The sequence below is a fragment of the Sparus aurata genome, chromosome 6, assembly GCF_900880675.1.
Source record: "Sparus aurata chromosome 6, fSpaAur1.1, whole genome shotgun sequence".
In the NCBI taxonomy this organism is placed as follows: domain Eukaryota; kingdom Metazoa; phylum Chordata; class Actinopteri; order Spariformes; family Sparidae; genus Sparus; species Sparus aurata.
In genome coordinates this window covers 12,989,521-13,015,851 of record NC_044192.1, presented here as the reverse complement: position 1 = coordinate 13,015,851, position 26,331 = coordinate 12,989,521, and the positions used below count along the sequence as shown (strand labels likewise).

The following is a 26,331-nucleotide window of genomic DNA, read 5'->3' as shown; positions in this document are numbered from 1 at the left end:
GACTCCCCCTGGTATAAACATCTGCAAATTTAATTTACACAGATTGACTTCATACAGATTTCTACTGAGGTATGATCATATCCTCCCTTTAAAAACTCCAGAACTCCTTTTTTTGGAAGTCCAGTTTGTGGCTATTTTATGTTGGAATTATGGCAACAAACATGGACATGGACAAGTTGCGATCAGTGTCTGATGAAGAGGCTCTGAGCTAAGATCACACTTTTTTGCAATCAGTAACGATTTATTGTTTTAGCATAGAGGAAAGAAGATGCATGCTTAACTTTGTCGTAGCTACACATCGACGATAAAGATATTCCAATTTACTTGCGACTTCAAACATAACATTGCTCTGCCAGCTCCAGCACATTCATTCCCTGTTACCTGTCTCCACACTCAGACATTAAAACAGAAGACGGCCTGAGTCACTCTCCGGGACAGACGGGACTCCTCGGCTACTCGAACTTCAGCGGCACTCCTCCCAGCCAGAGTCTCTACGGCTACTCTCACACACACGGTCAGTCTCAAACACAGTGTGATACAAAACTGCGATTTTAACCGTGCTGGAAGGGGCATGCATCTTTTATTTTCCTCTCCTCTCCTCTCCTCTCCTCTCTCCTCTTTCTCTCTTTTTCCTCTCCTTCTCTCCGCCACACCTGTTCTCCATTAGCTGCGGTCTGGACTCCTGGCGTCAAAAGTCTCCCCACCCCTCCTCTTTTCTCGAGGTCAGGCCCCCTTTCTCCGCTCAGACCAACAACACAGCATGCGAGCGCTTGTGTCTGCTTGAGAGAAGGAGAGAGTAAGAAAACACATAGGACGGGGGGAAGAGAAATAGAGAGGATGGAGGAAAGAAAAAGAAAAAAAAAACAAGAATAACCAAGGGAGGAAGAGATAGGAAGAGGGTCTCCGCCGGAAAAACATAAAACTCAAAATGAAGACACGGTATGCTTCGGGAGTGTGTGCAGCCCTCTGCCCACGCATGGCCGCGCGAGTGTGTGAGTGTTTTTTTTTTTTTTTTCTGCGATTGTGTGTATCTGTGCTGTACACATTCCTCAGTCGTCCGGCGCCGAAAGCATGACTCGCTCGCTGCGACTTTATGGCTTTTGAAAGCAGCGTGAAATTGACCTTGCGTGTGAGAGGGGAGAGGTTAAGGTGCATTATACGGAGGGGCGAGCAGGTTTAAAGTTGCAGACTGGGGGATGACCCTGATTCCACTGTATGGATGAGACAAAGGGAGAAACAAACAGGGTTAACAGTAAACAGATGAGCTTGGTTTTTCCCCCCACGTCACTAAATACTGAATCTGTCAGCTTTTTTTTAAAATGCTCAGAACTCTGCTAATTGGAATACGAGCTCTCTATATTTCAACCGGCCAATGCATGCACATACAATCTGTTTACCCTTTCCAGAGTTTTCTTTTTTAGTGGCACATCGGGATGACTTTGTTCTAAGGAAACCCACTCATGACATTCGCAAAAAGTAATGTGATTCCAACAAGTGTACATTGGAGATTATTTAGAGTTTGGTAAAGGATCATTCCAGTTTTGTTTTGTTTTTTTACTTTATCTCTAATCTTATTTTTGTAGATACGGTATTAGTTTTGCTGAGAGTCAGTTGCTGAGATCAGGGAGCACAGCGACAACGCTCGAACAAAGACAGGCCAAGAAACGGAGCGTTTGGAGAGTCAAGCGGGTTTTTTAACAAGCCAACAATTTGAACCACCTTATTTGGAGGTCAAATCAGAAGTGGGCGCACTGGAAGTCGGTAATAAAATCCCTCATTTCTCAGGAGCAGTGTCCAGGAATGGAGCAAGTGTTGTTGGGTCCAAGCTGAACAAGAAATCAGACGGGTTAACTAGTAGCAGTCAAACGTATGACAGCTTTTCAACGGCTCTTCAGCTCAGCTAAACTTATTTTAAGGAGGAAACAAAGATGAACAGCACAAATGACATTTGATTATTCCTCATAGATAAACACATTGGAAGAGTGGAACCATCTGAGAACCTATCTTGTTTTTTTATGTTCAGACAGTAGGAGGGCAAAACCTTTACCACTAGTGTCTTTTGCAGTGTTTCTCAACATAAACATGTCATTACAAGATCTGTGTGTCTAAACAAGTGATTTTAATGTCATCAAACTTTAATTGAAGATCAAAGAACTCTCTCTGTGGATTCATAAGGATATGTTATTCAACAACCTGTTTCAAACCGGTTAGACCTATTGGTTTCCCCACAAAGTTATTGCATATTCAAATTTAGAAGATCCACTGTAAGCCCTGATGAACAGTACAAGAGGTTTTATGAAAGCGCGAGCATCCAAACAGTAGTTGCTGGGCAGAATCAGAGGTTAGAAATAGAAAAATAGTGGAGGTAATAAATGTTCATGGGAGTATTATGTAGTTTGGGGATGCTATTTTTCTATATATTTCTCTATTTAGCCCTGATAAACAGTACAGTTATTAACCAATCTGTGAGTTGTAATTATTCAGCACAGCTTACAGAATGGTTTTGTGGTCCGAATTTAATCCACAGTTGTAAAATGTCGTTTTTGTCTGATTGTATCCGTTATTTCCAGAATTGGATTTTTCATTGTCTGACCGCTCGTTGATCTTAAAATGACACCTCGCTTTCTTCACCACATAGTCAGCTGATTCAGGCCCAGACTTAAAACGGTTATGCGAAGAAGTTTGTGAATTAGTGCATCACTTGAGCCGGACAGTTATTTTTTTTATACCTTGGCGTTGCAGTTTGGCAACATCAACTCAACGTCCACTTTCCAGCGCTTTCATTCCAACGAAGATTGCTTGGTTACCATGGAGATAATTGAGCTGTTATCATAATGTAGAGAAACTTAAGTCACGTGAGAACATGTTGAAGTACATGGGGGTGAGGGGGGTGGGGGGGGTGGGGGGGTCGTAGCCCCTGTCTGTATCCTCTCATGGTCTTCGGTGTTCGAAGTGAATGTCTAGTTTTCTGTATCACTTCCTCTTTAAGAGAACATTCAGATGTCAGACATTACACAGGAATGTAAATATTCATGTAAACACACTTTTGATGAAACCTCTAACAAACTGCAAAGCTTTCAGTGACCAGGCTCTGTTGGAGCACGACAAAAAAGTTTTTTTGTTTTTTTGGGGGTTTTTTTGTAGCGTAGTTTGAGTTTGAGGGACACTGTTCCCAAACAGAATCATTTTGTTTGAATATTTTTATGCATAAATCATTAACTGCAAACTTCAAACGGTAATAAACGGCCACAACAACCAAATGTTTTGTAGGGTTTCGGGATGTTTCCATGTCATCCATTATACTGTACACAATACATGAGCACGCACACACGGACACATACCGCAAGAAGCCACCGAAACGCGTTACTGTACACTGTGCGTACAACTCAAACCAAATGGGGACTTTGGGAGCCTTCTTGTGTTTACTCGAGAGACCTCCTGTATTTTTCCTTCAGCCGCTTTGAAGATTTGTTGTGTTGTGCGGGGAGGTTTCGAGCGTGGTTCTTCCACTGAGTCATTATTCTCCCATTTGTCATGCACTGTGGAGTGGAGGAGGAGGAGAAGAAAATGAGGAGGAAGAGCGAGCGGTGTGGACTGATGAAATGATGGAAGGCAGCCATGAGGAAGTACATGTATAAAAACAGATCGGGAGGCTTCAGGCCATGTCAGGGCAGAGGAGAGTTCATTTTTATTGAATATATTTGGTAACCTGTTGCACAGCAAACAGTCAGAACAAACAGATGGTGTGAAGTTGATTTAGTATTGTTTCCAATGGCAGACCTAAGGTGAGTTCTTCTGTTACATGGTGTTAATTGTACTTTCCTCCCTTCAATAACAAAAAACACCCATTCAATAAATAGTTGCAAGCAATTATTTGTAAATGGTATTTGACCTGTTTTGTATTACGTTGCTTTCATTGCAGTGCATACAAACATTCTCCTGCATATCTAGAGTTTACTCTGTGTCAGGTTGCGGCTCGCGGTAGCCTTTTATTCTATTCTACAGTAGTCCGGAACAGACAAACCAAACACCGGCTTTAGAAAGTGCCTTCCGCATTTTTAGCGGCCAGAACCTTACGTTTTCAGACAGGATTGGAAGGGGAGAGTGAGGGGATGTTCTACCTCACTTCACTCCTACAAACACTGGTCCTTTCAGCTTTTTTTAGCAGTGCCAGCTAGCTTGGTCGGTCCTCCAGTTTGCTTTTCACTGAACTATTTCAGTAACAATAAGATTGACTGCCATTAATTTCTCTTCATTCATAGTTCCCAGAGGATGGATCAAAGTGAATTTTTATGGTCCCCTGACTTTACTTCAAATGCCTCCAGTATGTCAAAGTTTTGAGTTATCTTGTGAAATATGTCAACGTCCACTTCATGGATTGGCAAAGAATTCTACACATACATTCATGGTTCCCAGAGGATTGATCTCGAGTGCCACCAGCAAGTCAAAGTTTTCACTTATCTGGTGAAGTATCTCAAGATCTGCTTGATGGATTGGATTTAAATTTCTCACAGACATTCATAGTTCCCAAAGGACTGATCTTTGGGGGTCTCCCAATATTACGTCTAGTGACACAATGAGTCTTAAACATGTGAAAACAGTTAGATGGATTGCCATGAGATTTGGCACAGACATCTATGTTCATCTTAAGATGAACCAAATAACTTGATCGTGCCATCAATACTTGAATTAAAGACAAAATACCCCTGTTAAAATTGTGTTCCCGTAAGCCTTAGCTGTACTTTGTGTTTCAGGCTAATCGTCAAATGTTACTGTAGCTCTGAGCTAAAGTCGCTAAATGTGGAAAACACACCTGCTAACCATCTGTGTGTTACAGTCATCAGTAGCAGGCATGTTGAGTACAGGCTATTAGCACTCGGTCAGCAGTCTTGTTTAAACTTCACCACATGGTCAGTAAGCACTGTTCCGGTCACTGACGTCTGAACACTGCTACTTGAAAAATCATTTAGGGGGAGATCTCCATTGGCCCTATGATGTAAGATTGTTTGATGCTATACTTAAATGAACCCATCGATAAGTTAGATGTCCGATATGGACCGTTAGTCCATAATTCACCGTTAGTTCATGTCAAAAGTTCACCCTCTGAGATATCCAAGTATCTGACAAACAAAAGGGATGGAATAAAGTTTTGCAGTGCTTTAGGCGAAAGTAATACGATTACAAGAGAAATGATTAATCAGACCAACAAACAACAGACTTGACAGAAAGATGCAGGGTGAGGCGTCGTCCCTGTGTGTGTTTGGGGGGGACTGCTCGGAGTAAGACATTCCTGCCTTGGCTTGATCAGACTGAGAAGAGTCTTGAAAGGAGAAGCAGCACCGGGAGAAGAGCTGCAGACCCTCCCACCTGTATTGTTATGTCAAACATAAATCTCACCCTCAGCCCCTGCAGCACCGAGCTGTCACTGTGGGAGAAGGAGTCAAAGTTTACGGCTCATTACTTCCTCCAACACGGATCGGATCGGATGTTTTTGAAATTATATTCATCAAATAGAAGATGTTAACGCAGTCAGATCTCCTACCAGTTCACGGGGTTTTCGATTGTTCTCTATCCTGTGCGATGATTTATTGCTTTGATTTAATGTTTGACCTTTGTCTTCACATCCCTTCTCAGGTGGTGGTATTTCATCTGGAATTTTCCAAGGCACCCATGCGATCTCCAGTTCGACCCCGTTCAACCCTACACAACAAGTGAGTCAGAAGCTTTACCTCCGAGACGTCTGAAGAGTTTCCACAATAAAAGGAAAAAACTATAAAGCAAATCCTAGCAACTTAATGAATAACGTACAAAATGGAGCTGCTGTCATGGCTGTCACATATTAATCATATTGTTAAAATGACAGCACTGACTAATTAAAGTCCATGTTTATTATCTGACAGGAGTTTTCAACGTACTCAAGCTACAGTCCGAGTCAGTACGCTCCGTATTACAACTCACATCACTACAACAGCCCGTACCTAACCGGCAGCAACATCAGCCCTGCTGCCATCACAGCTCCGTTAGCCTATCAGCATCCAGAACACCCCGTCATGCTGCCCAATCACAGCCCAGAGTCACACACAGGTAAGAAGTGATGAACCTGATGAACATGTTTACGTTGTTACATTTTTTGGTTTGTTCGTTTTTTTTTTTTATATATATAGACAAAATAATAAAGTAATAGATATTAAGTTTGTTCTTTCTACTTTCAAGCCTTGTCAAACCGTATGACTCTAAAAACCCTGGATCCAACGTTTCACATAATGAAACTCAATGGCATCGTTTGAGTTCTCCACGACTAGTCGACTGTAGACGAGTAAAATCTGTCTGGGAGTTACCCTTCAATATGCCCTTCCCAGATGTGGGAATTGTGATACATGTGTGAAAAAAGCATATGAGCATATGTAATTTACATATGTTAAAAAGGCAATCACATGTGAGATAAAGATACAACCAATCACAGAAGTTTGTCGTTCATATGTGAAAATTCTTAATTCATTTTTGAAAATGTGGAGCAAATTTCATGTAATTCACACATTCTACTTGTGGAAATTCAAAATTTGCATCTAAGAAAAATCACATCTCCATGTAAATGTGGAAATTTCACATGTGGACATTTTCATTCATATGAAAAAAGCCACTCGCTTGAGAGAAAGTCTGGTTCACTTGTGAAAAAAGCAGATTTCACTTGTTTTCACTTGCAATGTTTTGTTTCCACATCATTTCATAATGATAATTTCACAGTACAGATTGAATTCATATGTGAAAATGAAGCCAGAAGCCTCATTCACACGTGTTTGTTCTCACTTTTTGAGTGAAAAATATTCAACTCATATGTGAAATTGTGATTTTCACATGTGGAAATTGCCATCATTTTTTGTAAGGGTTGATTTAAAAGTCAAGAGTCTGGATATGGATGAAGCATATTTAATAGCAACCTGGTTAATAACTTTGTTCGATGGGTGTTTGTTTATCTAGGAGAGTACCACCCGCCGCCCAGCCCCCCCACGCCAGGTAAAGAAGAGGGGGTCCCGGCACGAAGGGGGTCAGATGGGAAGCTGAGGGGGAGGAAAAGAGTCAGTGACCCCGCTCCACCTCTGGACTCTGATATAGAGGTAAACACACACACGTACACAGTGTTGAACATTGACAGTATTTATCTTTCTCCCTCTGCCTCACACAAACACACACACACACATAACCTCATGAGGTTAACATTACATCTCTGTTATTTCATTGCAGCGGGTGTTTATCTGGGACCTGGATGAAACCATCATCATTTTCCATTCGCTCCTCACGGGAACCTTCTCCTCGCGATTTGGCAAGGTACGGCGATATGACCCCTCCCTCTGTCACTTACAGCTAGAGGTATGTGCTGTAGATCACCACACTTTGACAAGAGGTGATTACAAGATACTTGGGCACAGTTTGGCACCGGACCCTCACGACAGTAAACCGGTGTCATCTTTCTTTACTTGGGTTCGTCTCTGTCAGTCAGAGACGCGGTCAAAGGGTTGGCAGACCGAGCCGAGTCCACAACCTTTTGGGTCTCATCCCGGAGCATTTTCACACGCTGACTGTTTTGCCTCTCTGCCCTCTTGTTTCTTTTCTTAATGCACCGGGGTTGTTTAGCTACCCCGGCATGCTGCGGCGTGATTGACAACCAGTGGGACCTTTGCATAACAGACAGGCAGCTGACAAGGGGCGGACAGCGGTGCGTTTCTTGGTTTTGGCCGGGAATCTGTGTTTTGAATTCTCACGGTCCCCCTGCGGGTTGACACAAGGCTGATGGGAGTTTGAGAGCAGTGTTTCTGATCGGTTCAGCCCCTCGGCAGGCCATGCATGCAGTTGTTTCTTTTTCTTTCTTTTCTGCCACGGGGAGGGGGGGTGAAAAGAAACAAGGAGGAAGAAGACAACGAGAGATAGAGCGTGGAGAGAGTGGATGTGTTGAAATGTGACTCATGTGCCAAAAATTCCTGATTCCTCCCACCAACCCGAACGCCCCGCTGCTGGATCCAGGGAAGCTCAGTTGGACAGACTCTGACATCAAAACTCAGACATGCAGCGGAGGAATCAAATGAGTGACAGCAGAAAAACAGATTAACGTTGCAAAGCGTCAAGACAGCTTAGGAACCTCGCAACGCAGCTAACTCATCCTCCTCTGACAGCCGTAATGCTGCTTTCTTGTTTCTCTGGCATGAATCATCTCCACTTCGCTGCCCTGCGTCCCGCTGCATGTCTGCTTTTTAACAACCCGGGCTCTTCCCATTAGAGTCAGCGGATTAAACCCTTATCATAAACAAATGTTTGGACCTATACGTAAAGGCAAGTCTGGGCCCCGGCGCGCAGAGAAAGACTAATGGGTGTGTTGAGAGACAGTTGTTTTCACCAGCTTGGGGAGCCAGAGGTGAATGGACATCCACATGAGGAGCTGATTCCCTCCCCTCTAACAGCTCTTCCATTATCTCATCTATCACACAGCACCACTTTTTGTCCTCTAGTGTGAGAATTTCTTTTCCTCCTAGCTCTGTCTTTCATATCGAACTTAAATAGGAGGTGGGAACTTAATGCTTCGGGTACTTTTTTTGGCTTTTCCCAACTCCTTTTTTTTGTCTTTCTCTCCTTCTCTGGGATTATCAGAAAGAGGCTTTTATTTGTGCCAGTGTGCAGAGCAGCCCTCGCTCTCGGAGGACTGTGATTAGAGATAATTATTTCAATTATTTAGACAAGCACAATCCTCTCTTAAGCCTTTAACACCACCCTCTTCATCTTTTCCATTCATCTCTTCCTCTTCACGCCAGTGTTTCTTGAATCCTCCCCCTCATCGTTTTCTCCTCGCCATCCTCCCGCTGAACTCTCTCCGCCCTTTGTCCTCACTTACCTTTTTTCTCTTTACACCCTTTTTTTTCGTTGGGGGGGTTGGTGCATTGTAATTGTCATCATTTACCGCGCATGTGTCATCAAGCCCGCTTTTTGCCATTTTTCTTCAGGCCTTCCATTTCAGGTGCATAAATCTAACGTTCACCCTTGGCTGACACCCCGCTGTTTCTCTTGTCTCGCTGCCAAAGACGGGCCATCACGCCATCAAAACAATGCAGCACACAGACGTACACACACACCTGCTTTTGTAGTCGTCACCGACAACACGCCCACACCGCTTGTCAGCCTGTCTGCCCGCAGATTTTGTATATCTGCGTTCTGTGTCTGATGAGTCCTTATTTGCTTATTATGAAGAAAAATACAAATGAAATGTATGTAACACAACACCTGCATGTTTGTCTGGTGTTTTCCCATGTAAAAGAAAAGGGGGGGAAGAAAAGCCTGAGTGATGTTAATGAAAGAAAGAGGAAGACGAACACAAACAAAGAGTGAGACAGATCAAAGATGGCTGTCCTCTTTTTTTACTGCTATAACTGAGCCAGTGAATCTGGGTGAAATCTGCGAGGCCTTATTGTTTATAAGATATCGCATGCAACAAAGTGCATTGACTTGTTGTCGTGTTGTAGAACTTTGGATGTATTTTTTTTACAATAATTTCCATTAGATCATTGGTTTTTCGTTCATTTGTACAACAATCTATATGGAAATCAAACAGGAGATTCTTAAAACTTGCTAAAACTGTGTCATCGGTGTCATTTTGTGCCGTGCCGGATGGAAATGCTGCTCTCCTGGTCCAGCAACTTTGATCCAGACTGAAATAGCTCAACAAATATTGGATGGATTGACATGGAAATTTGTACAGGCATTCATGGCCCCCCAGAGGATGAATCTTGCCTGACTTTTTTCCCTCACCCTTGAGTTGACACTTTCAGTTTGAAGTGAAGCGGTGCAACAACTTTTGGACGGATGGCCATGAAATCTGGCGCGCACGTTCATGGAGGAACTGTAATCATTTTTGGAAAAACGCTTCACTTTCCATGTGGTCAAAATTGTAATTTGTCCGGTACTGTGGTTCTTGTCCAGATACCTGCAGAACTCATTACATTCCCATCAGCCTCTGCTGCATCTGGTGTTTAATGCTAGTTCACAAATGTTAGCATGCTAACAAGCTAATCCAAGATGTCTGAAGGTGAAATATGTAAGAGTTTTAGTGTGAAACATTGACAAAGTATCTGAAATTAAACAACAGAATAAGAAGAATACTTCTATGTACTGTGTTGCAGAGATTTCTTATGGAGTAAACATGCTAGCTACCTAGCTCCTGAAAGACTCGGGTAATGGGAGTGCTAGCTGCATGGCTAACTGACTTATGACCATAGCAGCAGTTAGTAGTATATTTGCAAGGTAAACCAAATAAACCAAACATTGTCAGCAAATATTGTACAATCAGTGTTCCAAAGAGGTTGTGACGCTGTGGTTCTTCTCATTTTGTGCGCTGCAGGCATCAAATCTATGAGTGTGCATTTACACAAAACAATAATGTTCAGCAGGTTAGACATTAATATCTTGTCTTTGTTGTGTATCCAATTGAAGGAAGATCATGAAGCATTTGCAAATCATTCCCTATTGTTTTTTTTTTCCACAAAGTTTAATAACTGAGTCATCTGTGATTTTAAATGATTAGATTAAATGAGGCTGCACATAATTTACCGTAATAAATCAGGCAAAAAATTCAGCGGAGAGATTCGGGAAACCGGCGGGCCGAGAGCCAAAACAAACCAGAAGAGAAATAGTGGGAGATAAGATACTGCAGAGTTTGATTGACAGATGAATATTCACTCTTGCCTCTCCCTGCAAAAAAAAAAAAAAACCTGTTGATGTCAATCCGGTTGATGAATTTGTAGAGGAAGGGAAGAAGAAGTTGTTCGGAGAGACAAGCAGGCGGCTGCGCTGACAAGACAAGAGTAATGTTCAATAATCCGATTTAACTGATTATTCTCTGAATACCGAACCACTTAGGCCATCAATCTCAGCCCGAGCTCGTGATTGTGTTATTTGTTAGAGAGGGATGCAGCTCCTGAAGCTACGGGGAGCTGTCGTCCTGGCATCATTTGTTTTTAACTAGGTCAGACCACAAGCTTTACAGGCCAGTTTTCTTTCATTCAAATGTGTTGAAACGCATGTGATGTCTGGTTGATACTGAGATAAGAGCCTTTCACTGCGCTCGAGGGGGAATTCAGTTGCCACATTATGCTGTATGTACGCTGCACATGCCTCGAGACACAGCACATCCTCGCTGTGACACACATTTGATTGATGGGAAATCTGTCGGGGCGTTAATTGGTTGTAGTTTCGGTTCGAGAAGCCAAAGAGAAATTTAAAAGAATAATAATAATTCGAGATACGTCCCAAATAATAGATGCAGAAAGTGTTCACAGGGACTTTTAACCCTGTAGCAGGAGTGTGCAGTGTGGTTTCGAAGCACAAGTGTTAATCCAGAGTTCGTGTGTGTCTCTCTTTGTGTGTACCAGGACTCCTCGAAGGCCGTGTCTCTTGGTCTGTGGATGGAAGAGATGATCTTCAACCTGGCCGACTCGAGACTCTTCTTCAACGACCTGGAGGTGAGTTGCTTTTTTTTTAACATCTGAGCCACGACAGAAGACAACAAGGGGAGTATGTTGAGAGAAATGCTTATACTTATTTTATATTCACCTTGCAGTAACGAAAGTGTGAATTATTTTCCAGTAAAAACGGAAACTACCCTCCCTGGTAGCCTAGTGAGAGGTTTGACATTTGCGGTGCTGTTTTCTTACCTGGCGTAAAGCACAGTGGCAGTCATTGTAAAAAAAAATCAAATGAAAAAATAATCCCCTCGTACGACATCTATCCCAGTTTTAATTCTTAGTACAGCATTTTCCAAACAATCTGCCCTCCTCAGCTGAGCGGGAATATTAAAAGGAGGGGTTGTTAACTGCTGGCATGAGCGCTCTCTTGAGTTAGGCCCAAAACTGCTGCCTAGAAATCCAACGCACAGTGAACGTGGGCATCGATGTAAGCCTCTTAACAAGGATGACTCCTCCAAACAAAAAAGTGGTCATTAAAATGCAGTTTTACTACCTGCGAGTGACTGAAGAGTTCATGTGTTCGTCGTCCCCGCATTCCTCTGCCTTGTTCCGACAAAGAGAAACGATTAGAGGGGGACGGAGGGGAGAGAGGGAACAAGTACACTTTGTGCTGTAATTATAGGTGTGTGTCGGAGTATCCGAGAGGAAAATTAGTCAAATGGGAGGAGGAACAGTCGAGAGGGAGGGAAGGGAGCCAACAAAGCCATTTGCAAACCCGGTTCTTATACCCTCTTTTGTTGTCAGGGCTCGGTAAATCTCTGAAGCAGTACGCCACAGCGGCCTGACAACCGCTGTTAGGTCTTGAGGTACAATTATCCTGTCCTTCCCATGTCAGTAGCTACATCAGTGGCTTTGAGTGTTATCGCCGCTGTCATAACTAATACCGCTAGAAAATTACATAATTGTTACTGGCGTGCCCGGCTGCCTGATTAATCAAAGTCAGACTTTCCAGTTGAAATGTTCCTTTTAACGATATGTATAAATAATAAGGTTGCTACGGCCGTGTTCCAATCAACTTCCAGCTCTAAATGTGAAATAAAATGAGAATTCTCTGCAGGCTTTCTCCGCTACATGCGATGAGCCAATGGGTCATTTTATATCGCACGGTCAGTAGCGGGGCTGCGGGGGCGGATGGCACCTGAGTGGGAGGCGGTTGCAGCCGCGGGGAATTGAGTTATGTGGAGAGATTGGAGGGAAGATGAGGTAGCGTCTCCATCTGGCTCAAGATGGCTGAAAGGTGATAGGAGCCCCTGTCTGTCCCGGGTCAATGCGTGACAACTGGAAGTTATACTGGTTTTTTTATGTGTGCAAAAGAAAGAAGGCTGTGAGACTTGGAGGTTTGAGGCTGGCCTCTGGATGAAGACAAGAAACAAAACAGATCTTAGTTTTGTCAGCCGACGGTCATTGCTAGAAGCACTTGTGTATTTCCTCCCCGCCTGTGATGACGGATTTATGCCCCTTGTTTCACATTCTTCATTCAATCCGAAATAACTGTTTTCAAGCTTCACATTTAACTGCGTATTGCTGACGGTGTTTTGTAGCCACATGTTTGAGCAACAGCGGAGTTTTCAGCCCTGTGGTTTGGTTGGTAGCATTAACGTTCAATAGAGAGGAACAACACGCTCACCACTGTGCTGCTGCCGGACAATGGGCCTTTTCTTTATTTTGATTTTTTTGAACCAGAATGTTGGGAGCATCGTAAAAAGCGCCGCTATGCTTTGCATTAAGTTACTACGTGGTTACACAAGAAGCCGCACAGCCATGTTGAATGTCGTGTAGCTCCGGCGCCTCGCTGTCCCGTGTCCTGACACCTTATTTCCTCCTTCCCTTGTCTTTTATTTTAGCTCTTTTTTATATTTCTGTAACTCCTATCGCTCCCGCAGGCTCCCCCTGAAGAGGGGATCTGCCTGTGCAGGGCTCCACTCTGAAATGGATCTCTTGATACATCCGCTCTCCTTTTCATTTCCCAGGAATGTGACCAGGTTCATATTGATGACGTGGCATCAGATGACAACGGCCAGGACCTGAGGTGAGGCTTGTACTGTGTTACTGTACTCGCTTACCGACTCGCTTGAAAATCCAACAGTTCTGCTGTGGCTGATGAACCAGACTTGCCCTCTGGGTTTTTTGCACGGGAGGGGGGAAAAAAAGCAGGGAGATGAGACGACGAGTGTGTGTCTGTGTGTGTTCATGCATGCAAGCATGTGCATGTCTTTTATTTTCCCGACTTCCACAGGCATATAATATGTCACAGGATTATCCAACGCTTTCATTCCTCGTCAAAATCTCTCTTTATCATTCCCTCCGTCTCCCTCGGTCCAGACGTTTTATTGGATAAACTTGTTGAAGCACTTTAGGATACTTTTAGGAGTGATTTGAGGAAGAGCCAGACTGTACCAAACTACTTTTTTTTTTTTTTTTTTAAGTATTTATTTTATTGAACTTGGCCCTTCTCATCCTCAAAGATGTTTTTATATTCATCCCGGTCGTGCTGAATGTATACGCTTCATGATTTCTTCCTGACAAAGCGTCATTCACGGCTAAAAGCTCAGTGTCTTTCGGAGGTCGTTTCTTGTCCCTGAAATTTTTTGTGGTTGCCCTGGCACACATCCCCGAAATTTTGACGAATGGTGCAAGCGCTGCCTTCTCGTTCTTAAAAGTCTGAATCGACTCCAAGAACTAGAAAATGTATCCATGAATATAGTCGTCCTTATTCTTAGAGCATCCCCGCTGACACACACATGATAGCGCTACTATACGATGCTCTGGAAAAATGCAGCTCGCGTCTTTATGATCTATACCCTGACTGTTTCCTGTATCGTGATCCCGCAGCACTTACAACTTCGGGACGGACGGCTTCCAGAGCCCAGCAGGGGCCAGCTCGCTGTGCCTCGGGTCAGGGGTCCACGGAGGGGTGGACTGGATGAGGAAGCTGGCTTTCCGATACCGCAGAGTCAAGGAGATCTACAATACCTACAAGAATAATGTCGGGGGTACGCTTCACTCTCTTTTTATTAAACTCTGCTGTGTACTGCAAATATGAAAAGGAAACAGATTACCTCAATATTAAGTAGACTGAAAAATTTAAGTTGTATGAGCTCAAAACTTGTTAGTTCCTCCAGTAATTTTGAGGTTATTGGTTTCCTTGACTTTTTTAGGTCAGATCACTTTGTTGTTTTACAGTGTGGATATTAAAATAAGCCTCTTTTCTCTGAGGCTTAATAAGGGTTGTAAGTGGTTCACACACAATGAAATTAGAGCTAATAATGGCAGAAAATATAATAATTGTGATTAATTAATGTGATTAATTATATTATGTGATTAATAGCATGATGGACACACACATGTTTACCTGACACTACACTGTAAAAACATTGTGATCTTACTTACTAAAAATCAAGGAAACCAATTACCTCAAAATTACCAAGTGGACTAATAATTTTAGATTGTAAAACATTTTAGCTCGTACATTTTATAGTCTACGCCACGTGGTTATCTGAGGTAATCGGTTTCCAGGATTTTTTAAAAGTAAAATCAACTTTCATAATTGACAGTGTGGACAACAAGCTTGTAGATGTAGTCAAAGGTTTAAGATGTAACATTCCCGCATTAAAATGTCTGAAAATGATGAGACCTTAGTTTTGGTTGAGTTGTTTACTTACGTTATCCCAAATGTGCTGTAATTTCACTCGAGGATTCATGTCAGATAGATTTTCCTGGTAAATGGCGGTTGAAGACGGCCGTGATCCCGCGCTGCGTCACAGGAAAGATGTCCCAGTCTTTTCTGTTCATTGTTTTGTCATCGAGAGAGGCCATGTCAAGTCATACAAGCTCCAGTTTAGAAATCACCAAACTTCTATTACGGATGAAAACGTTGTGACCTAAACGATAAACACCTGCTCTTTTGAGGAAGAATCGTTGGCAGAAAGTATGCCTCATTATAGACGTATTACCCATTAAATTTACTGAACCCTGACGTGGTAAGGAAAGCTGACAGGAAGGAGGCCGCTTTGTTTGTCTACGGGGATAATGACTTACAACCTGTTGTTCTGTATGGACCCGTGCGCTCTGTCAATTACAGCTGGCTGCTTTAAGTCTGCTGGAAACCGTGTGTGTGAGGTTTTGGCTCGAGGTTGTCGTGGAAGAACTGTCCAACCAACCAAATGCTGCTGTAAAAATATGGTTTTGCAGCGTGTATCAGTTAATGAGATCCTCTATGCATGGGAACAAGTGGGGTTTCACGCGCTCCGCGTTTTGGCACAATAACTGACCGTCAAGCGTCTCTCTGTTGGGCAGGTCTGCTGGGCAGCCCCAAGCGAGAGGAGTGGTTACAGCTGAGGAGAGAGATGGAGGTCCTGACTGACCTGTGGCTGACTCAGGCACTCAAAGCCTTGGCCCTCATTAACTCCAGGTTGGTTTCGTGGTCCTGTGGCTTGATTTACAGCAGCGGGTCAAATAACATTAGCTGTATTTATGTGTTGTGTGTGTTAAGGTGCCATGACCTAACCACAGTATGAATGTTTCTGTCCTTTCCTCCCTCAGGCCGAACTGTGTGAATGTGTTGGTGACCACCACCCAGCTCATCCCCGCCCTCTCCAAGGTGTTACTGTACGGTCTGGGCTCGGCGTTCCCCATAGAGAACATATACAGTGCCACCAAAACAGGTGAGGGAAATGTAGGGAAGAAGGGTTCGGGGAGAAAATGACGATCATGATTAAAAAAATACAATCAAGCATCAATCTCCTCCTCCTTTCCCCTTTCTTCAAATTTACTAATTTAAAGTCGAGACAAAACTTTGTTTTTCTTCTTGTTCCTATAGTTAAATGTTTGAGCTTCACTGCAGAGAGTGATCTATGTGCACATTAATCTGGAGAGGGTCAAACTTTTTTTGCACCTATTGAAGATCTGATTTTAAGAGGCGAACCTACAACCGTTACTTGTGACACCACAAGTAGTGTTGAAGCCAGTCCCGGTTTAATATTCAGCAGACACTAGTCTGATGCAGAAACATGACACTGACAATCGACTTAACGGTGACAAAGGAGACATCTTGTGTCAAACATTTAAACCTGTGCAATGATAAATATTTTATGATGAGTAGGTGCCTTTTTAAGAAGTGTTTCTGTGTTATAATCCTCTCTTTCTGCAAAAATAACATCAATGAACCTGTGTGGGGAACCTTTAATTTATTACCTAATAAAATATATCTTACATTGTCTTGGATATAAATTCTGATTTTACTTCTTTTCACAGGCAAAGAGAGCTGCTTCGAGCGTGTCTCTCAGAGGTTCGGTCGGAGAGCAGTGTACGTGGTGATCGGAGACGGAGCGGAAGAAGAGGCCGTGGCCAAGAAGGTATAACTCAATCTGTTATGTTTTTTTATGTTTCTGACTGCTGAAAAATGGACCTCAACTAATCAGTTAACCTTCAGACATTCATGGTCTCTTCAGCTTCCGTGTCCATATACCTTGTTTTTTTTCATAATCTTTCAATTGATATGTCAGATTTTTTTTTCTCCTGGATTTGACATTCCGGCAAATCCCTCTTTGCCTCATGCTTTTGTACATTATAGACTAACATGTTATGCCACATACTGTAAACAAACTCTGTCTTTCTGCACTGCGTAGGTTTGCACGACACATTAACCCTAATTTTGAATCTTCATTAACACTGTTATTCTCGTTGTTGTTCTCAGAAGAACATGCCGTTCTGGAGGGTTTCCTGTCGGGCCGATCTGGAGGCCCTGAGCCATGCACTGGAGCTGGACTACCTCTAGAGGGCGCCAGCTGACACGCTTCTGCTCTTCCATCCCAAATCATGAGAAGCTCCTGAACTCCTGAGTGCAGCTCGTCGGTGAAGGTGCACCCTAGAGACTGATTCAGAGTCAGTATTGCTGTTTCAAGGATTGGCGACAAGACACTTGATCCCTAAAGAGCACCCAGGCGGACAATTTCACACCAAAGCCAAAGGAGCAGTGAGGATTTCGAAACGAGGCTGCAGTATATTGATGACACATGAAGCCAAAAGTGCCGGACCAAAAAAAACAAAAAAAACAAAAGACCAAAGTACAAAATGGGAACCAAAGCCTCAGAACTTACCCCAGGGAGAACTGTGGTTAATACTGCAAATACTTTTTTAAAAGCCTTTTTCCCTTTTTCTTTTATTCAGCTCATCTCAACTTTATGACAGGTGTCCCACTTTCGTACATAAAAAAAGCGATGCACTGAATGCATGGATGAGAAGGTCAGATTGCTGTGGGATTGTTTTGTTCTGCTGTGTCTTTTTTTTCTTTCTTTTTTTTTTTATTTGTTGTGAAACTTAACCCATTTTCAAATGATCAAGTCTCTTCTAAAGATAAAATTACACTTGACTTTACACAAAATTACACACTGCCACTTAAAGTTGTTATCTTACGTGGGATAGATTCGTCTTCACTGTTATTTTTTGAAACGTTTGATCCACGTGTCGGCTCGATCAGACGACTCTCTCCTCGTAGGTAGGGGCTATTGAAAATAGTCTGACTGTATTGTACCATTAAAATGTGAGCTATTTATTATTAGTTAAATTCACAACACGGTGAGGTATAAACAGTTTGGGAGCTCGGCGTTAAAAAAAATAAATAAATCTTCCCCTTCAAGGATCAAAAATGTGCTCTTGTAAAAAGATGTTTTGACAGGAAGTTGTCTTGCAGAGGCTGTATTACAGGCTACTGCTCGAATCCTTTACTTTTGATTCTGGGTTGTATGTGTCGTCATGTTTTAACTCTCCTCCTTATTCTGTCCTTTCCCAAAAATAACCTGTTTGTAATATAGATGATCTGGTATGGTTGTGCATGTGCCGATTACACTGCCTGTCAGCTTAGCTATGATTTGTATATAATGCTTTATTGTCGATTTTGTTTTGACAGACAGTTAAAAATAGATGAATAAAGATAAATTAATTGCATTGTGGGGAAAGACGAGTCGGGTTTCGTATCATTTTTCCAGATTTTTCTCAGCCCGGAGGCAAATGAAAAGCAATCTGACAGTTGGATTAAATGACAAATAAAAAATTAAAAAATGATTGATGATCCTCTGTCATGTCATGCTGACTGAGCTAAATTAGAGCTTTTTTGAGGACATGTCTCCCTCTACAGGAGAGAAAAAGAACGACACCTCCATTTCTTTTAGCTTCAAACCCATTTGTTTATTTCATTTTTGCACACATAGCAAAAAGCGCAGTAATCAATGGAAATCATTTGATTCGGCTGTTTTAAAAAATTCAAGTAAAAGGCAGGATTTTCACATAGCAGTGTTAACTCTCATGGCTCGATCACATAAATAGCAAAATAAATAGCGATTAATAAATAAATATCATGTACATTCACATTTATATCACACGCAGCGATAGAAAAAACATACAGCAACAATGTAAATGTTTTCCCCCGCGACTGATGCTGCCCCATCCCCGCCACGTTCTGGCTTCGGTTTGTTATTTTACAACATAAATGAAAATTGCCATACTGAGGCAAAGAAAACAACAAAATGCTGCAATCAAATGTTAAGTCTACGAATGAAAAGGCAAAATAAACACGATAAAGAGGACCTAAGCCCTGTTGACAAAGACCATTTTGAAGCCTCTGATGGTGGAGTTCATGTTCGTGAGCAGCAGGCTGGCCTGCAGCATCTTGGTTCCCACCATGCTCGGGGTGAAGGTGATTCCCTGCTGCACTGTTCCTCCTGGACGCAGCTGAGACATCCTGCAGGAAGACACAAGATATTAAAGAGTTATTAAAGTAGTACAAGCGCTGCAGAGATCACACATGGCTGACACTCTGGGACTGGATATAAAACTTTACTGTAAAAAAAATTTTTTTTAAATGCTGTGCTTGCCAAGATTTAGAATATGAGGTCGAAAAAAAACACGGTAAGTTCTCACATTGATCATGGATGCTCTCTCTGTATAACTTCCATGCCTTAATTCACTCTATTATAGATATATTATCTCCATCGATGGATTATCTTCACTCGAAGTTAGTGATCTTCTCTTCAGATTCAGAGTAAATTTCTTGAGTTTTAGCTTTCCTTTTTTGTGGTGTTAACACAAAGTGTGAGGCTGTACGTGCCTCTTGTACGCTGGGAAAAAAATGCCACCTTTAAAATAAGTTTAAAATGAATAGAAGGGGTTTCTGACTCATCTGGGTGAGTGTGCCTCGACTTAAAATATGATAAATACATTTGGTGAGATTTAGATATGTGCAGCGTAGTCAAACTATTAGATGACCCTTCAGTGCTCGAAAATTCTTGACAGCGATGGAACATTTGATTGATCAGTAACCACACCTGAATAAACACTGAACACACTTGGCAGAACAAAAGAAGTGTAACAAGCCTGCATTCCTTCCAAAATCACACACTGTTCCATTGTGTACCGTACAGTGACACTCCTTCGTCTGAACATTCAGACATGTGCATCAGTCACTTTGGCGACATCAGACTATCAACACATACATAGATAAACAGCAAAGACTTCTCACCTGAAGTGAACCTTGCCCTGGAGCAGCCCGGCGCCGGCTACAGTCAGTACTCCGCTCACCTGGTGTGAGAATGGGTTGGTGAAGCTCACTGTGGCTGTGTGCTCTTTTCCAGGCATGATGGAGCTTTCCTTTGCAACCTGAAGAATACAACATTTACATTAGTGAACCCTCGAAACCGACTCATTGTGAAACCAGAATGTTATTTTTTTCAATCACATCAGATAAGGTGATGAATTACAATTTATTACCACACATTTTAAGGCTTCTGATCCCTCAATAGAAGTGACTCTGCCATCTAAACTACTGCTGGGTAACATTCAGACTGTCTCTCGTACCTCTATGACGAGCTCTGGGCTGGCGATATTGAACTCCTCTGTGGCCAGGACCCGCTCCTGACTGGCCATGTCCTGCAGGACTACGGCGAGGTTGATCAGGTCGTCTCCCACCACATCCTCATACTGAGCCGGGAGGATCTGCTGTGGAATAACTTTGGCTGAGGGAGGAAGAGGCAGATTTTTAACCACACGACACTTCAGAAATGGGGACATTTGAGTGTGAAGATGAGAGAAAAGTGAGTTTTACCTTCCATGGGGGCAAGCTGTATGACGCCGTGCGTTTCCCAGAAGGTGTCTGAGGGGCTGTGGTTGTACTCTTTAGCCTGGGCGTTGACATGCACCTTCATCATCTTGGCAACGTTCTGCTTGTTGATGACCTTCACCGTGAAGCGGACGGGCTCCCCGGCGACGGGAGCTTTGTCCAGGCTCAGGAGGACGGCGACCCCCTTGGACGAGCCTGCTGAATAAACATGAAGACAGCCGGTGCATGAGCTGACGTTTGTTTTCGGCAGAGAAAGAGCCCGATTACTGAATTGAAAATGCACAGTTACCTCTTCTTAAAGTTGAGCCGTCTGACATTGTGGAGCTTCTTGATGAAATTGTTGAAGTGGGGCCTGTAATGCAAAGATTGAAAGAAAGTTTTGAGTGACTTTTCACGTCTTGAAGATAACATCATGGCACTTATTATGTGTATTTCCTGTTTTGGGCTCGTACTTTTCACGTGTTTGTAGTCTCCTGTGAGGCTCTGGTGTCTGGGGTAGCCGACAGCTTTGGTGCAGATGAGGGAACCCACTCGCTCTGTGTCTTTGCTGTAGCTGAGCACCCTACCCTCGCTCAGCACGATCGAGTGGACGTCGGCATTCACCTCGGCGTAGACAAAGGGGACATCGTAAAACAGGTCGATACGCCGATCCTTGATGGCTTTGACTGGGGCAGGGCCACAGCAGAACACTCCTAGGAGGGGAAGAAAGTCGCGTTTATTCAGGAAAACGTTCAGAGTTGAGTAAAGACGTGAGGATTTTCTCACAACAAGGAATGTCTCACACACCTCCGCTCCTCTCCTGAGGGGTCGGGTCCAGAACCTGCCAGCCATCCATTTCCTTTCCCAGATCCCGGCGGGTCATCCAGCACTCCACCCAGACGTGGAAATTCCTGTTTAGAAGAAGAAGAAATCACAAAGCATGAGGAGGCTTGTTCACAAAACTCTATAAATTTTATAAGTTGCTTTAAATCTATTCCAAAAGTGACTTTATAAACCAGGGTTGCATTGGAAATTGCCCAAAGCTGTTGATCATATCTGAAAAAAAACAAGTGAAATAACCGCTCACCAAATGCTGTCTTTGCTGCGGTTGAGCTTCTTCCCTGTCTCGCTGTAGAACTCCTCGATCAGCAGGTTGCCGTTGGTGTCGTGAGCAGAGTTGAAGTTGGTGACGACGCGACAAGGAATGCCAAGAACTCTCATGACTGAAAGATGTAATCAGAGCACAGGCGAAGACGTTTACATGATGATGACACACGAAGGCTGCGTCACGGAAAAATTTATCAGCTGCCATCATTGATAAGACATCAGCGATGGCATCAGATATCATTGGTGTGTTAAGTACTGCATTTATGAAAATGTCATGTATGAAAGTTGTCGTGTGAACCGGACAATTTCACAAGTGACTGACTTTGCTCGACGTATGAATTAAAATTACCCATTTGAAATATATAATTCTAAATGAGAGTGACAATTAACGTGAACATTTAAAAAAACAAAATATTATTCATATGAACATGGGTTTTTGTCACCTGTGAACAAGAAGGAGACAAAACATGGCACACAATATCCCAAGATATTTGCTTCTTCACATGTGAATTCCCCTTTGCTACTGATTATTAACATTTGAAAATGATAAAAGTGGACATTTTCCCAGGTAGGTGTCTTTTTTTTCCAATATGAATGAAGATTTCAATGTAAGATATGTAAAATAAAATTTGGAATTCAAATGTCTACATGTGGAAACAAGAAGCATAGTGAGGTAAGGGGGAATAACCGATATGTAATTCATTTTTCTGTCATTGTGATATAATCACCTGTGCACATGACCGCTGCGAACACCCAACACTGTCCGTACTTGACCGGGCTGAAACCAGACTGGGTCCACTGTCTCAAGATGTCACTGCTCCCAGTCCACAAGGAGGGATGAACTCCTTGTTTGTAGTCACCGGACCAGTTCCCTTTCAGGACTCCCCGGTCGTCCTCGCTGTTTATCTGAACATAAAAGATAAATGTGAGCTCCCAAAGAACATAAATCAAGCAGTCACACGCTCGTTTTAATAACAACTTTCAATCGACCCCTATAATTATAGTGTTCCTGCATGCAACACTTTATTGAACAGAACATTGCAGGAGGGGTGTGTTTATCTGTACAATGTGTGCAGAACACAGTGACACAGATCAGGCCACAGCCTGTTTTTAATAAGCAGCTGTCACACTGTTGTTGTCGCATAAAGTTAACAATACAAAAAAATTAACACCTGAAACAGACCTGAGCAAACTTGAAGTTGCATTTTTATTTTTTTGTAACTCTGAATCCATTCGCACTCACCATGGCAGACACGACCCTGCTGATGTAGACGGGGTTTCGTCGGTTCAGGTAGTCCATCCTCCTGTTCTGCTGGTGCTGAGGGCTCACCTGGAGAAGGTTCAGGCACGTCTCCAGAACACCAGGCTCATACTTTAAAGAAACGAGAGGATTAGATTCAAGCGTCACAACTTTTGAGGCAATTTTCGATGAATTACATGAGTAACATTCTTTCAAATGACTAATATGTGATAGAAAAAAGTAGTGGGAGTGCTACTGTACCAAGGAAATAACAAAAAAAGAAAGGAAGACGTACGACCAAAAAAAAAAAAAATGGCATAAACGATCCAGGTGCAGGCACTAAAGGTTTCAGGGTGCAACCTTGAAGAAGGCGCAAGCTGATACACGTTGGTGTGTTTTTAATGTTTCTAGCCTGATGGAAAAAACGGCTTTTATGTTCTTCAAACCACCCTGAGCGCCTGGATCTGATTACTCCATTTCACCTTTCAGTCTTCCTCATGTTTTGTTTTTTTGACCAATATGTGATATTTCAAGCCCATTTCGGGATTGAGGTTGTGATGACAGTCACATTTGACTGTTTTACTTCTATACTAAATCATCTTTCATCAAACTTTTACCCTCCTTTATTCCCCCTTCATTTCCCTTGATTTTGTTACGGACGGAAGGATTTAATCCGACTCACTGCAAATTGACATAAGCAGTCCAATAAAAAAAAGAAAGAAAAGGCACCACAATACAATCTGCATTTACGGGGCTAAAAGTAAAACTGACTCCCAGAATCGAGTCGTCACCTTTTCTGTTAGTGACCTCATGATTTCTTCTCTAGCTGAACAATTGCAGAAAAAAAATCCTGATCAACAGATTTTCATTTTCATACCTGATCAAAGGACCACGGTCTTGACACCATGTTCTTAGCCGTCCCCATGAACAGCAGCCCAGAGTCCTTCTGGACATACTCCTCTCTCTGGTCCTCGAAGGGAATGTGCACTGTGTCCTCTGTGAGAAATAAAAACTTGTGTTTAGTACATCCTACATTTAAAAAAAAAAAAACCCACCGCAAATAGTTCAAGACTGCAGCATATAATTCATTTTATTTATTCATTTTGAATCTAGTTTGTGAAGCTGTTGCCGGACATTTGCTCGGAGGATCGTTCCTTACCTCTGTATGATCACAAAGCCAGTCACACAGCATATCACCACTGTACTGTAGCGATCAGACTCACATAAAAAGGGAACTAATGAGGATTAAAGGTGATGAGTGAATGAGATGCATCATCTTGAGCTCATCAAATCACATCTAGAAGTAAATATCTGGTTGGGTTATCTTACAAGCCAAAACCCTTTGAGTCTGCAAAAGTTTTGTTTAGACTTCATTAAAAAAGAAAAGCTTGTGAGTAATTCTCTTGCGCTCACCAGGACACCAGGGATTGCAAAGCAGGATGAATCTTCCAGAGGCGCGAGTCTTCTGGTTGTTCTGGGTGAACGCAGACACCTGAAATCTGTAGCTGCCCACTGAGGCGGTGGCAGGGGGGGAGATGTATATGGAGGGGCTCTGGAGGTTCAGGCCCTTTGGTTCAATGTAGGCAGTCCAGTGAGTGGAAGAAGCATGCTTAACGAAAGTGACGGGCATTGCCACATACAGGCGGCCTGAGGGGAAAAAACGGAGAGAGACAATCAGCCAAAGGGGATTTTTAAAAGACACCCATGCAGCACAAATCTAGACTTAATCTAGATCTAGACTACCTAGCATAACTTTGATCCTCAGAGAGTCGGTCTTGGGGTTGAAGGCTCGGCCCTCCAGCTGCAGGCTGACTCTGAACGGGGCCCCTCTTCGCACCACCAGGGATTTGGAGGTGCTGAAGTCCTCCGTCCTGTGCTTCTCCAGGTTCTCGGATTTTTCCAGGTTGACATTTTTAAAACTCAAGCCTGCAAATGAGTGAAAAAGAAAAATTAGAAATTGCCACAGGGAAAAAAGGTAGTCGACACGGCAGTAAAAAATCCAAGAAAAGAAAATGATCGAGAACATAAAGGCCAGGTTGAGGTGACTGATATTTGATAAAACAACAAAACGAGCAAAGAAAAAGAGAACAAGCGTGCACATCCGAAGTCTCACCTTCCATTTGCTAGTGTGGCTCTTTTTTTTCGCTCTGATGCTAATGACCCTACAGTCAAGTGCTGCAACTTTATAAAGCCTTTGCCCAACCCTCTGCAAGCATTTTAGTGAGAAAGTGAACTGGTTTTTCTCAATAGTTGCCAAGGCCCTCAAGTCATGTGGCCAAACATAGGACACAAAGTACGCCCCTCCTTGTTGATGCTGCACGGTGTACGGGTTCATGCGTAAATTAAGCCTTGCGTGAGTAATCGGACTCGCCCACTTTCACAGAGCCAGAGAGGATGAATGATGGTGGGTGTGAATACCTGCACACTGCGACATATTGCAACACAGATGTGAGATCTGTAGCAGGAGCAATAAAGCTCTTTAATATGATATAATATCTATTCAGACAGCTCTTATTGCAGTATTATTTCACACCGTGTGCTGTTATACTATTATTTAGCCAGGATGATTTTTGGTTTTGTTGTGGGAGAGAAATCTAAGGTCCAGAACAACTCCGGCCTCACAAGGTAGGATGTCGTACATACCCTGTGTTAACATTTGGGCCCGATAAGGTATGGATGAGGGCATAGTGAGGGCATCTGATCAATGAGTTTATTTCACTCATGGTCTTTGCAAACTTAGCAGTTCAACAGATCCCCAACAAACCAAAGCTGTACTTAGAACGACCACTGCAGTAACCTTTCACTTATATGTTGTTGAACCAGTGTTGTTTTTGGCAGCCATTTTAGATTTAGTCTTAGTCTTAGTCTTTTGGACTTGAATGCTTTTTAGTTTTTTGTCAAATTCTAATTATTTCTATATGTGATAGTTTTAGTCCAGTTCTAGTCGACGAAAAACTCAAACAGGTTTTAGTCTAGTTTTAGTCAGTTTTAGTTAAAAAAAACAAACAAAAGAAGAAGTATAGTCTTTTAACACATTAATTTAGGTCAATAAGTACATAAGATCTACATGCTCACAATGTGTTGCAATGTGTTGAACTTGTAGATCTGCTATTTTCACAACTTATGTGCGACACTCTTGTATGATAAAGTAGCGCATCGATTAATGAAAAAAACAGTTGAAATATGTTGGAAAAAAAGTTGAAATATGGAGATAAAAGGTTTCTCTCCAACAGCACTCTCCAATACTTATGGATTATATTTAAAATACGTCCATATATGTGGGGGTAGTCGTAAACATGTGACGTGAAGCTCGAAGTTGGGCAGTGAACAATGACAACGAATTTGTCTTCAAAATAAGAGCTTTACATTGCACCCCATTGGAGTTTAGA

At 42.6% G+C, this 26,331-nt stretch overlaps 2 protein-coding genes across 4 annotated transcripts in view; one reads left to right on the top strand and one right to left on the bottom strand.

Annotated features, from left to right (window-relative positions):
• The window catches only part of eya2 (EYA transcriptional coactivator and phosphatase 2), a 31,066-nt gene extending 12,500 nt beyond the window's left edge, over positions 1-18,566 (top strand). The window contains exons 5-16 of one of the 2 annotated variants that reach the window (XM_030421378.1): positions 398-514; positions 5,635-5,711; positions 5,901-6,084; positions 6,979-7,115; positions 7,243-7,326; positions 11,412-11,501; positions 13,475-13,533; positions 14,337-14,497; positions 15,801-15,915; positions 16,047-16,168; positions 16,758-16,858; positions 17,200-18,566. In XM_030421378.1, the coding sequence (XP_030277238.1) occupies positions 398-514; positions 5,635-5,711; positions 5,901-6,084; positions 6,979-7,115; positions 7,243-7,326; positions 11,412-11,501; positions 13,475-13,533; positions 14,337-14,497; positions 15,801-15,915; positions 16,047-16,168; positions 16,758-16,858; positions 17,200-17,280 (1,328 nt within the window). In that variant the 3' untranslated portion in view covers positions 17,281-18,566. Of the gene's footprint in view, positions 1-397; positions 515-732; positions 993-5,634; positions 5,712-5,900; positions 6,085-6,978; positions 7,116-7,242; positions 7,327-11,411; positions 11,502-13,474; positions 13,534-14,336; positions 14,498-15,800; positions 15,916-16,046; positions 16,169-16,757; positions 16,859-17,199 lie in introns of those variants that run through there. The other variant, XM_030421379.1, reaches the window with a different exon arrangement.
• A 290-nt stretch (positions 18,567-18,856) lies between these two features.
• Positions 18,857-25,077, bottom strand: tgm5l (transglutaminase 5, like). Of its 2 annotated transcripts, none has more exons than XM_030421375.1 (14): positions 25,056-25,077; positions 24,686-24,868; positions 24,356-24,589; positions 23,820-23,938; positions 22,946-23,074; positions 22,431-22,608; positions 21,683-21,818; positions 21,403-21,506; positions 21,069-21,308; positions 20,906-20,968; positions 20,602-20,814; positions 20,355-20,512; positions 20,020-20,156; positions 18,857-19,242 (listed from the first exon to the last, which is right to left on the bottom strand). In XM_030421375.1, exons 1-14 carry the CDS (start codon positions 25,060-25,062, stop codon positions 19,089-19,091), a joined length of 2,055 nt encoding a protein of 684 aa, XP_030277235.1. In that variant the 5' UTR covers positions 25,063-25,077; the 3' UTR covers positions 18,857-19,088. The 2 variants fall into 2 exon arrangements, with proteins under 2 accessions (XP_030277235.1, XP_030277236.1); XM_030421376.1 differs by having other exon boundaries at positions 20,602-20,811.
• Between the last annotated feature and the right edge of the window lie 1,254 nt (positions 25,078-26,331).

Coding starts and splice junctions, on each gene's coding strand:
- tgm5l (XM_030421375.1), bottom strand. Junction 24,590..24,685: donor GAGGATCAAAGTTATGCTAG/GTAGTCTAGATC, acceptor TTTTCCCCTCAG/GCCGCCTGTATGTGGCAATG. Junction 20,157..20,354: donor GCCCAGAGCTCGTCATAGAG/GTACGAGAGACA, acceptor TGTATTCTTCAG/GTTGCAAAGGAAAGCTCCAT.